The 13,368-nt window shown below is 37.1% G+C and overlaps 1 protein-coding gene across 2 annotated transcripts in view; it reads right to left on the bottom strand.

Annotated features, from left to right (window-relative positions):
- The window catches only part of TIAM2 (TIAM Rac1 associated GEF 2), an 83,818-nt gene extending 71,196 nt beyond the window's left edge, over positions 1 to 12,622 (bottom strand). For both annotated transcript variants that reach the window (XM_083348115.1, XM_083348116.1), the window contains exons 1-4: positions 12,529 to 12,622; positions 10,580 to 11,769; positions 4,469 to 4,904; positions 1,539 to 1,711 (exon numbers count right to left, since the gene is read on the bottom strand). In XM_083348115.1, coding sequence (XP_083204241.1) covers positions 1,539 to 1,711; positions 4,469 to 4,904; positions 10,580 to 11,764 — 1,794 coding nt within the window. In that variant the 5' untranslated portion in view covers positions 11,765 to 11,769; positions 12,529 to 12,622. The remainder of the gene's footprint in view (positions 1 to 1,538; positions 1,712 to 4,468; positions 4,905 to 10,579; positions 11,770 to 12,528) is intronic.
- Positions 12,623 to 13,368: the final 746 nt, after the last annotated feature.

The raw sequence follows: 13,368 nt of genomic DNA, 5'->3' as shown, positions 1-13,368 counted from the left end.
GAAGACAAAGACCTAAAATCTACATACCCCATCCAAAGAGTCATCAGCCCAGCCCCAAGGAAGCAGAACATGACCTTTGAACGTAATAGGATTAACCTATCACCATCAGAATACTAGAAAGGCACACTCAGACACAGGTCAAAAGTTCATGACACAGGAAATAGCCTCAAACACGAACAGGAAATCACTCCAAACAAAAGACTCAAGTGGGTATAAAAACCCTCTCCCTACATGTGCTCAGTCCTTTTTTCTGCCAGACCATATTCCTGTCTGGCTCATCTCTTCAATAAACTACATACCGTACTTCTTCCTAAAGCAGTCGCCATGTTTATTCCCAGCTTGGATGGAACCATGAGGAAGACTTTTCTTCCAACACAGGATATAAAGAAGTACAGCTTAAAAACCTCTGAATGAATTTCTACAACATCTGATGTGTGTCTAATTTCTATATTCTAACTTACCTCCATATTTAATCTCAAAAATAAATTTATGTTTAAGGATGAATCCTGACTAGAATTTAATTAAGTTGGTTAGAAGTAATTATCAATGAACACAATGTAAGTTGCGCTTCCTTGTTGCTGAGATTCAAAAACAAACTATCTACGTATGCACAGGACTACTATGAAACTAATTTGTACATGTAACAAACATGAGTAGAACCATTATTTCAAAAATTATTTCTTCTTGTTTACACCCATTGAAGGGATACCTTTCCTATAAAATATATTCTCCAAAAGCTATCAACCATAAGCAAGTTGCTCATAAGTATGCACAAGTAATTTGGTTCAAATTCATAGCATTAGATCATATAAGAATTCTTTAATTAAAAGACTTCTTTCTTTACAAGATAACTAACTTCTTTCTCTTAATTCTTATGTGACCAACTCCTAGAATTTCCCAGCCTGCCCAGCGATTTGTGAAAATGTTTAGAGCAGAAATCCACAAATTCAATATTGCTCAGGTTGGAAAAGTATGGACCAGAAATTTGAATGGAAAGCTATCAGTTCATAGCCAGGCCTATTTGGTGTTAAATATCTATTTCCTCTGGTTTTTTCTGGTTAGAGCTTTATCTTTTGATCCTACCCTGTGATTTTTTTTTTGATTGCTTACTTTGGAATGATTATACAATAAATATCTTATTGCAAATTACTGACTATAACCCATCAGGAATCAACCAGTTGTAGCGGGGGAAAATTAGATAAATAGACAGGTAAATATAGTTAGTCATTGACTTATGACCATAATCGAGCCCAAAATTTCAGAAAGTCATAAAAAGTAATCAAATGACACTGCAACCGTCATAAATAAGAACGAGTTGCCAAGCATCTGAATTTTGATCACAAGTCTACGGGGATGCTGCAAAAGTTGTAACTGTGAAAAATTGTCATAAGTGCCTTTTTTCAGTGCTGCTGCTCTAACTTTGAATGGTCACTAAATGAACTGTCGTAACTTGAGGACTATCTGTAGTACATAAACTCAGTATCGTGGACATTTAATAGTTTGATAATGAACAAAGATATTACATAACAGGGAAATACCTGGAATAAGTAGACATCTCCAAAAGAGTTGCTGAGGCAGAAGACATTCTCTTTCTTTGGGTGTTCTGGGCAAGACTGCACTATGCAGTCTTCTCCAAACAGAGCGTATCTGGGTGAATTATTTTGCTCCGTGGAATTCTTCCCATAAGTCTCATAAAACAGCAGAGTGCATCCTTCACATAATAAAAAAGAAGTCCTGAATTATACCAACATCCTCAGAAATACAGATTTAATTTTGTATCAAATAATACAGAAATTAATGCAGAGTAACTCTCCAATAAAAAAGAGAAAATGGAAGCAATCCATCAGCTTGATTTATTTTTTGCCATTTGATGTGAGAGTTGAGGCTGCTGAGCGGTTCTTTTTGTTTAAGAATAAATACCAAAAATGGTTCATTCACAGATGAAACACAATGATCTTTCATGAGCCTGTTCCCCAAGATCAGATTATAACATACTGATTGCAATCAGAAGATGCCTGGAACATAGTCCCTTGCTCAGATAAAATAATTAAGCAGCACCAATTTAACAACTTTCCGTGTTAAAGGAATAATGCTGGTAGTGCTTTAAGCCTACAGAAGCCTCAGAACACCAATAAACTTACTTTAACAGCTGACTAGATGGTTGCAATCTTTCCAGACATTGATAAATTAAATACTGGTCAGGAAAAGACCAGAAGAACACTACAGCATACACTTTTTAAGAATAGCATGAAGCTTGTGTACTATATACCATACATACACACATTTCCAGTAAATGAGTCTCTTTTACATCATTAATACATTAATTCACTGGTGCTTGGTTGCAAGAGCTTGACACTGCACACAGATACACATGGACACACAGACGTATAAAGAGTAAAAAAAAAGCTTCTTATAGTTTGCAGAAGCATGGAAATGATATGATTTTTAAAAACAGAAGAAATGGATATTGAAGGTAGTGTCACTGTACTTCAGATTCAGAAAATCAGACATTAAATATTTAAGCATCAAAATGTGAAGTTCTTGTCAGAGTTCCCTTTTAAGTATACAATGATTATCCCTAAAATTATAATTTTAGTTTACAATTGATAAAATAATCAGTAATATTTGCAACTACGGTAAATGAAATAAACTTGAATGTTATACAAGCTTATTTTTATCAAATGCCAGATCAAATGCTACATAAAACACTTTATAAAGTAGTGAAATAATTTATACATCTACTAGATATTTTTTTCAATTTCTGCAAAATTTCTAACTTTATGTTAATTTCAAAAAAACCTGCTTTTAACATTTGCAGAAATTTGATTGCTTCATCTATGAGGCTGACATGATTTAGTAGTAAGAACTATCATTAAGCCCCCATACAAGTATCAGTGAAACTGTGATTCTTAATAAAGATTTTGGTTGCACATAATTCATATTGAGGTTCATCAAGCTATAAAATAAGATCTAAGAAGAGTCTTATATGGGAAGCTTTTGTAGAAATATGCTGAAATTTCCTAAAAACAAATCTGATCTATTCTTGCACTATAAAATTCAATAAAAAGTTGGAAAAATAGTTTGTTATTTCTTTCATTTCTATAATTATCAGTAGGCCTGGCTGACCATTCTCTACATCCCATACTTAAAGAGATGCAGAATAGAGCAGAATATATCTTAAATGTTTCAACATAAGCAAATCTTGTCCAAACGTATTCTTTTTCCAATTCATCCCAGCCTTGAAGCAGATGCTGCAACAGGATATTACCAAATATACACAAAGATATACATTTTTAATGCTACATAATCATTGCCAGCTTACTCATTACACATATGAACTAAAAATGAGGCTTTTAAGTCAGAATGGATAACTTTGAAGCCAACCAGGCAACTTAACTTTAAACAAGGAAGGAAGCTTTTATTATTTGAAGGCCCATACTATATGGAAACAGATATTCCCAAACTGCATATGACTGTCTTGGGAAACACTGGAGGCATGTCAGCAACACAGTCCATCATTGTGTTATACCCCCTTCATGCTATTCCTGGACACAAAAGGCAATTACAGTGCAATGAGTCTTGATTACTCATGACCTGTATATTTCAGTATCTTTCACTAATATTACATTTACAGGAAAGTAAGTCTATTTTCTTTTTTCCCATTTAACTGATGGACAACTGTCAGAGATAATTCTAAAAATTAGACATAAAGAGGGGGGGACATAGCCAAGCATTTACTAAGTTGGCCTTTTTTCCATTAGAAGCATCCAAAGCTGTAGAACTAGCAGCTTTTACAATAGGAGGTTGAGGACTCAGATCTGGCTGTACCTTTCAACTCCCTAGAAACATTTTCACGGCACATAAGGAACATCTTCACCACTACACTCCTGAAAGTGCTTAGGGCTGATGAGTTAATCAGTACTGCTTCTAAGTGACCAATGAGGGGATCATAAAAATTGGCCTCCAGTCCATGGATGACAGATTTGGTCTCATCTTTGTCTCTGCCTCACTGCCTTTGTTTTTGTAGCAAGGAAAAAAGTCATTCCAACTAAAAAAAGTATAGCAAAATGGTGGCAAGACCCCATAGCTCCTTGACTTTTGCAAGGGTGACAACTGGGGATAGTCAGGATGAAAAACTCCCTGTCTTGAAGCTTTAGGATGAATACTGCAAAACAGACTTTAAAGGGTTTTCTCTTGCTTCGCAGCTGAGCAGGAAACCAATCAGCTCAGCTACAAAAGAGATCCGATTGTGAAAACGCAGAAACTTGTTGCAAGTGTCCCTTTAATGTGGTTGAAAATAATTCAGCCACTTTTGCTATCACAGAGTATTTGTACTTCGATGAATTGAATGTGTATGGGATAAAGCCTGTTAAGTGTTCATGTAGTACGATCAAAAGAATTTTGCAACAGAGGCTGAAATGCATTAGAAATCAATTACAAAATATGAATACCACAAGCTATGGCTGACCTTTTAATGTTACCCAGTACTGTTTCCATTTCTTCCGGGTTATTAGCTCAAGTTTTTTCTCCTTCTGTAGGGTCACAAGAGGTCTGAAGAAAAGCCACCCAGCTTTACGAATGACTCCTTGTTCTTTCTCGTACAGCAGGTCCAATTGCTCCAAGGAGCTGAGCGACTCACTGCTTGAGTCTTCAGTTTCCATAGAAGAGTCTGTGTTCTCAATGTTGGTTCTGCTCAGGTCAAGCTCTCGCATGAAATTTTCATAAATATTTTGCCTTAGGATGTCATTGCTGATTGCATTAGCTGATTCACTTCTTTGGGGCAAAATCTGGCCAGAGCTTGGGGACCACAGAGAACCAGAGAAATGGGAAGGAGCAAGAAAGTCCGTAGAAAGGCTTTCATATCCAGTATCAAAATACTCATTTGAATCTTTGCATCTTGGCTCCTATAAAAGTACAAAAGAGGCACAATTAACTGGCACACAGTGATCAAGTAGCATTGCTTTGCTTCAGGTGTGTGCATATGTATCTGCTACTAAGAAGCTCATTCATAAAACTTTGTTGCAATTTGTTGGAATTATGGTGCCTTACACCGATTAAACATTGTAGTAGAGTTAATACATCAGAAGGAAGGGTGTTATTATTCCAGGAATATCAGAACTCACTGATTCAAATGGCTTTATAGGTGATCTCTTAACACAGTCACTGACACTATGAGGCCTGCTGCCAAAAGTAGAATCAGAAACCATCCTAAGGATTAGATGTTTATTTACTTTCCTTTGCACTGAGAAATACCGGTAGTCAGATTTTATTTTGGATTATTTTGAATTAGGGTATTTTTATTGCTAATATTATCACGAACCTTTGACCAGCTTAAGAACATATTTACAGGTAAGATTATTGTATCTATACTGTTTCCCAGTTATCTACAATCATAGAAGTGGAGGGACTTCAAAGTCTTCTAATCCAACTCCGTGCTCAAAGCAGGAGCCTTATACTATCCCAGCTTCCAGTCTATTCTTGAAAACATCCAGTGATGGAGCACTCACAACCCCAGCTCTCACTGTCAAAACATTTCTCCTTGCTTCTAACCTGGATCTCCACCCTTCACTTCCAGTCCTGCCCTTTGCTGCCCTAGAGAATAAGACAATCCCCTTTTGGGGGGGGACAACCCCTCAAGTACTAGAAGACAACTATCATGTTCCCTCAATCCTTCTCTTTTGATAGACATACCTAAATCCCTCAACCGTTTGTCATACAATTTAGCTTCCAGACCCTTATCTTTTTTGCTCTTCTCTGCACAACTTCCAGGATCTCAACCTCTTTTTTATATCACAAAACTGGATTCAGTATTCTAAATGTGATCTCACCAGTGCGTAAAGCGGTAATATTTCAATTAATATTATACCACTCATAATTTACTCTTTCTGTGGAGTACACAAGACCACTTTTTACATGATTCCAAGGGAACTAAATTAAATCATATTCATTCCGTTGTAATAGTAACATAAAATACACCAACTTTCTTTTCTGTGCCAGTGTTACATATTACTACAAGGAGGTCTACAGCCTGGGGCAACCCAAATTTCCAAGACCACAGATAGGTCCAAATAATTTTTTTAATATAGCTGACCACATTTTCCTTGATCACGATTACCAAAAATCAGTGAGATAATATCTTGCCATTTTGATATAGGAAATACATGAAAACACGTAAATGCAGCTGTATTGCCAAGCACCTGAGGTTTGGTCACATAACCACAAAGGGGAGGGGCGACTATCAGAATTTTGAATCTGGATTGTATAGCTCCAAGATAGGCCCATTCTAATTTTGAAAGACAGCTAAGTAACCAATTGTAAGTTGAAAACTATCTGTAAGCCTTACCTCTAACATGACTATTAAGCTTTTGCCTAATGATGCTGGAATTTATTCTCCCAGTCTTGTATTTTATGCTGCTTTGCTTTCTTTTCCCTAAAGTTTCTGGAGAGTCTAGGGACATATAAAGAAAATCGAAACATATACAATATTTCCTGAAGCCCTGTGTAAAGACTCGAACATTCCTGAGTTTAGTTCTGTGGCTCCATACATCCACCGCAGGCATCCATTTCAATACCAAAATGAACCCTCACAAATAAGCACAACTCCTTCCAAGTTTTATTTCACCTCCCTTGCTTGCAGCACCTTCCTTCACAAACTCTTCTATTTTTTAAGATTAGCCATGATGGAGACCAAAAGCACTCATGAGGGAAAGCCATAAACAGGGATTGGTTTGTGCAATTCTTACATTACAACAGAGGTATCCAATGGTTTCTAACCACAGAACCTTTTGAGGAGCGTGCCAGTCCAAATGAGCCAGGAAAAAGTGAGCAAGCCAACATGAAACATGTATTTAAACTGAATTTTAATTAAGTAAGTTACATACAGCTAATTTGATTCCTAGCTAGGCATTTCATAATTTTTTACTTTAAACATCCAAATCTTGAAGGGCCACGTGTAGTCCTGTTATCCCAGGTAATGCTGGATTCGTTTTGCCTGGCATACAAAGCCAATCAAACATGCAAGATGAGAAATCTCTTTAAATGCTTTATTCTGTACAGAATAAAAAATAAATTGCTTTACTCTTTAATTCTGCACCCCGTTCCTTCTATTCCATCAGCCCCATTATATCCATTTTAACATTCATGGATTGTGGTGTGAATATATCGTATGACAAGGGAGCAAAGCCAAAGAAACGTGTGATAGCCGAGTAAATGACATATGGGATAATGCAGAGGGCATAAAAAAAGGCATGCCTTGAAGCAACTAAAAGCAGACAAAATGGCACAGCCAACACCACTTGCGTCAGAAAGCTGATATAATAAGGAATACAGAAATAGGACCAACACAAATGTGATGATTATGATGTGGGGCATAACATTATGATTGAGGACTGGGAGAGGATGTGGAAAAAGGGTATTAAGTTTACAGCATGTAATGTTTTGAAAGAAAATATGATGAAGATGATGTATAGGTGGTATTTAACACCGGTTAAGCTTGCAAAAATTTATCATACATATGATAACAAATGCTGGAAATGTAAAGCTGTAGAAGGAACCTTTTACCAGATGTGGTGGACTTGCCCCATAGTAAAAGACTTCTGGGAAAAGATTTATAATGAATTAAAGAAAGTTTTGAAAAATACATTTATTAAGAAACCAGAAGCCTTCTTATTGGGTATAGTCGGAAAAGAAATTCCCAAAAAAGATGTTACTTTCTTTCTGTATGCCACAACAGCGGCGAGAATTTTGATAGCCAAGAATTGGAAGACACAAGAAATACCAACGGTGGTAGACTGGCAGATGAAAATGATGGACTATATGGAACTCGCTGAACTGACAGGGAGAATCCGTGACCAAGGAGAAGAGTCGGTGGAAGAAGACTGGAAGAAATTCAAGGACTATTTGAAGAAATATCGTTATATCAACTAGTTTGAAATGGACTTGGAAGTGTTTATAAGTTGTAGTTTTAGAGTTTAATGTTTAATATTAAGGACAATATGAAATGATGATTGTTAAATGATAAGAAATTAAATATAGATATTAAATACGATTTAAAATTATGAAATAGAAATTGCTAATGATGATTAATGAAGAAACGCAGATAGGGGGGACTCGAGGAAGTCACCCGAAAATGATTAGAAAGATTAGGAATAACAGAAGCTAAGTATTTTTGTTGTATTTTTGTTGATTGTATTGTTTATGTTATGTCTTGTTTTTTTATATGTATATATATATTTTTTGTTTAAATATATGTTTATATAAAAGCAATAAAAATTTATATAAAAAACACACAAATGTGATTGGGCAATATCCTTTCTTTAGCTTTCGGATGCTATTGCACAAAATCTTAAAGCTGGTCTATCTATAAAACATAGGCTGGCCATTGGTTTTTTAATAGCCAACAATTCATAGCTACTATTTGCTTGCTAAGGGCTATGCCTGACTTGCCAGAATGAAATTCTTGAACTGTCACTTGGAAAGGTGCCTAATGTTAACATACTAGAAGACTGTGTATTTGTTTTAATATGATATAAACATTTTACCCAGGATTTCTAAGGCATGCTTCTTTCACAAATACTATTAGAAAACTGAGTTTGTTGCTTTAAGCAAGGACTATGCAAGTACAAAAATAGGGACCACTACAGTGGGAAGGTAACAGCGTTCCGTGCGCCTTTGGCGTCTAGTCATGCCGGCTACATGACCACGGAGACGTCCTCGGACAAGCGCTGGCTCTTCGGCTTTGAAACGGAGATGAGCACCGGCCCCTAGAGTCAGAAATAACTAGCATGCATGTGCGGGTGAACCTTTACCTTTTATTTTCCATTAGAGCAAAATTATAGGTTACCCAATTACACTAACAATGCTTACCTTTTTTTAACATACGTGTGTGTGTGTGTCTGTGTGTGTGTGTGTCTGTGTGTGTAGAGCATTAACTATTTAGAATTAAAATGCTTTACATGTGATTTTAATTTTTGCATGTGGTTTTAATTTTAAACTGGCAGGCTTCATTTCCAGGATCTTGTATCAGTTTATACAGAACTCCTTGCAAGGTTGCAGTTTAAAAGCAAATGATAATATAACCCAATTATTATTCTTAACTCCCATTGTGAAGATTTCCCTGAACAGATAGCTCAGAACTGAGATTTCAGTAGAGCTTCAACAGAGCATGCCTGCCTGACACTGCTATAGAAAAGCTTAAACTAACATATCTTTATTGACAAAACATTTAATAAGTGAAAATTACTTAATTCACTAACAATATAAACATTTAACATTATACAGCTACATCAGAAGAACCTCACAGTCGTTTAGGTAAAGGTAAAGGTTCCCCCGCACATGCATGCTAGTCGTTTCCGACTCTAGGGGCCGGTGCTCATCTCCGTTTCAAAGCCGAAGAGCCAGCGCTTGTCCGAGGACGTCTCCGTGGTCATGTGGCTGGCATGACTAGACACCAAAGGCGCACGGAACGCTGTTACCTTCCCACTGTAGTGGTCCCTATTTTTCTACTTGCATTTTTACGTGCTTTCGAACTGCTAGGTTGGCAGAAGCTGGGACGAGTAACAGGCGCTCACTCTGTTACACGGCACTCGGGATTCGACCCGCCAAACTGCCGACCTTCTGATTGACAAGCTCAGCATCCTAACCCACTGAGCCATCGCATCCCTTTCGCAGTTGTTTACCGTATATAAAAAGCAGGAGATGAAAAATCATTTTTTAAAAAATGTTTGCTTAGTGCACATTCATAAACATACAACCATTTGCAGGGGCAAGAAATCTCTACTTACCTGTCTGCTGGCTTTGGACCTACAACTTCCTTCAAACTTCCCATAAGCAAAGTAAATAAGAGCCAGTTTGGTCTAGTGCAGACATGTCAAACTCACACGATGTATCGGAACTGTTTTGCCATTGCCGGCAATGGGGTGGGTGTGGTTTCCGTGTGACGTGTCGGGTCCGCCGGCCGGCAGTTTGACACCCCTGGTCTAGTGCAGGGGTCTTCAAATGTGGCCCTTTTATGACTTGTGGACTTCAACTCCCAGAATTCTGGGAGTCAAAAGTCCACAAGCCATAAAAGGGCCACGTCTGAAGATCCCTGGTCTACTGGTTGAGGCACCAAGTTAGAAAGCAGGTAATTGCCTTAGCCATGAGAGCCAGCTGGGTGACCTTGCCACTTTGAGTCATTTGTAAAAATAATAAAGGTAGGATACAATTAAATAAATAAATGGGGAAGCTGGTAGGAATTCTGGGGAGGAGAAGAGAGGGAGAAAGGGAGAAAACGACAGGAATGACAGGAAGGAGGAGAGGAGGAAAGAAGCGGGGAGGAGGGAAGATTTCTGATGCTCCCTGCCAACTTCCCACAAGAAAACTCAATAAGGAAGCCAGCAGGCAAGTTGGAAATCACTCCACTGCTTTTTTTTGCAGTGGTCATTCCATTTCCCTGTTGATGTAAGGAAATAGCTCTGAAACAATGACCCAATAGAAAAGAGTTGTCCAGTTTAGGACTCTAAATTAAGCATATACCCTACAATAAAGAAACTAAAATTCATACTTCAGGTTAACTTTTTAAACCTGAAATTCCACATACCTGTAGCTTCCTTTTCTTCCTTGACAGGCTTCCGGTCCAGTCACTGAACCGACGCATTCGGCTTTTTAAAGTTTCCTTCTTAGCTGCATCCTCATTAAGGCTCGCAGATTTTCTACAAGGCAGAGTGAAGGAAGAGTATTGCGGAGATCCTCTGCGCTCCACCTTAGAAGGAACATCTATGACAGAGGTAAACGAAACCCGGTTGCTTAAACTAGCATGTGTGTTGATGTAATCTGCAGAAAATCCGATATTAGAGGCTTGCAAACTTCTTAGATTTGAATCCCCATACAAATCACGGAGGGAAGAAAGAGATGAACTTTGATTCAATGATTTTTTGCAGTCATTCTGGGAGAAATCAACTTGGATTCTTGCATCTGGAATGCTTCTGGATATGTATGACACTTCTAGTTCATTTATACCTCCATTATTGCCCCATGGAGCATCATACCATGATGACTCTGAACTAATGGAGCTTCCTTTACTGGATCTAAGTCTTGAATCAGTAGCTGACAGACGGTGACTTTCAGCACAGTCTGTACTAGAGGATTCCTTTCCTTCAAGCATGTTGTTTTCAGATTCTGAAGTAGGAAAGTATCTTAACAGTTGGACTGGATTACCGGGTTCTTCTCTAGAAATGCTACTATTACTGCTAATGTTCTGAAATTCAACTCTCAAGCACCCATCAAGCTTCCCTAATGTCTTGATGAGAACCTTTGGGCTCATTCTGTCATCTGGTGATGAAATTTCTTTTTCTCCATAGCAATTTAAGAAATGTCTATTATATTCCTTGGAAGGAATGTAGTTGTTGGTAGCTTCAAAGCCAATGTAGCGAAAACCATTCTCAGGCAGAAATGCATTATTAGTCCCCTGACCATAGTTCCCTGATGTATGAGTCCTATGCTTTACATGGCTATTATTCTTAGATACTTTTACTACTGTATCACTGAGTCTTGAGGAGTAAGGCTGATTAGTCTTAAAATGAGAAAGGCAGCTTCTAGCAAATGATCGAGATTTGTAGCTTGCATTACTGGAACTGTGGTTCCATCCACGTGTGGAGCAGGATTTTTCATCTTTAGAATGGACGCCACGAATTTTCAGAGAGCAGGGTTTCTGCTTGGTAGCAGGTGTAGATACAGTGTGACTTTTGGTTCCCTGAAGACTGTATTGGCTTTCTGAATTTCCCATTTTTACTAAAAGGAAATGCAAATAGTTTTGGTTATTAAAAGTTACTCCCAAGAAGAATTTAATCCTTACTTGTGAACTCCTAAAAAAATCTACAAACAATGAAAGACCACTTCCTTGAATTGCTTCTAGTTGATACTATATGTTCACTATGTTCAAGTAAGACACAAATAATTAAATACACTGGAATAATATCTTAAGAGTAGCATAAAGCTGATGTGGGGTTATTCGTATCTACCCATGGGTAATTTTGCAGAAAGGAACAAGCAATAGTAATACATGAAAGGGGGTCCGCCTTCTCAAATTAAAATGCTGAAATGAAAAATATTTGTGGAAAAAGTGGCTTTGATCAATACTGGAAGAAAATTCCTGAGTTGACCAAACCCTAAGGAAGTATCCTCACCCTCATAATTTAAGTGCATATTTGGCTCCCCTTGCTAGATTGTGGGATTTCTACTGAAGATCTTATGGATCTATATTTTTGTTCACCTTGATCTTATTAAAATCAACTCAAAAAGACTCAGTCACTAACTCATTTTCTCTCTAATTCTAAAAGTCTATTGCTTTTATCTAGAATTCAATGGTATAAAAAGACCTAGTACATGAATATATGTTTTTATTTGTTAATAAACGCTACCAGATTCACCACAATTTAGAAGTATAACTAGCATGAGGAAGAAACTTTAGTAATAAAAAGGTTCAGTTCAGACTTCATATAAAGTTGTTTGTTTTTCATTTTCAAATAAAAATATGTATTTCAGACATACCTAAAAAAACACTCAAATGTGGGTGTAATTAGCAGTTTGCATATTTGTCATTATTTTAATAAATGGTCTTCATATTTTTCAACCACAAAATGAGATTCCATATGATTTCCTGTAAATAAATGAGAAAAGTCACATAAATGAAAATAAAATCATATTTTAATATGAATATCCATCTAACACAAAGGTAATTGTCAAGAACATGCAGTTAATATTTACTGTATATTCTACAGATATTTTATTCATTCATTTGAATTTAAACTTTCATTGAAATTTGTTATGGTCACCTATTGTAGTAGACATCAGGCACATTACAAAACCTAATTAAATGTTTAAAAAAGTTGAAAAAACTAAAAACAAGATAGTCTAGACTAAAAACAGCCATCACAATAACAGTAAAACACAACAGATCTCCCACAAAGACATGAAAACCAAGCCAGGCACTATTTATATCTCTAGGAGGATGTTAGGAGAGAGACTTAAGAGATAAATCACACTTCTTTGGTCCTACAAGATGGGTAGCTAAATTGGAAACAGGTGTTCCCTCAAATAACCAAACATTATGCCATGAAGAGCTTTACAGGTAACAACCAGCACCTTCAATTGCTAGTTTTCAGAAGTCTACTGAAAACCAATGCAGTTCACATAGCAGCATTAATGGGCATAATAAAAAGTGCCCATTACTGTTCGCCTGCTGCATTTTGAATCAGCTGCAACTTTTGGATAGTCTTCAATGGCGAACCCATGTAGACCACATCACAGTCCAATCACAAGATAATGAAGTTGTCCCTGACCAGGAGGGCCAAACAGCCATAGCCATTCAGTCTCGTCAAAGTCAAGCCA

Source organism: Vipera ursinii, assembly GCF_947247035.1.
Source record: "Vipera ursinii genome assembly, chromosome: 1".
Classification (NCBI taxonomy): domain Eukaryota; kingdom Metazoa; phylum Chordata; class Lepidosauria; order Squamata; family Viperidae; genus Vipera; species Vipera ursinii.
This window is presented reverse-complemented; position numbering and strand designations above follow the sequence as displayed.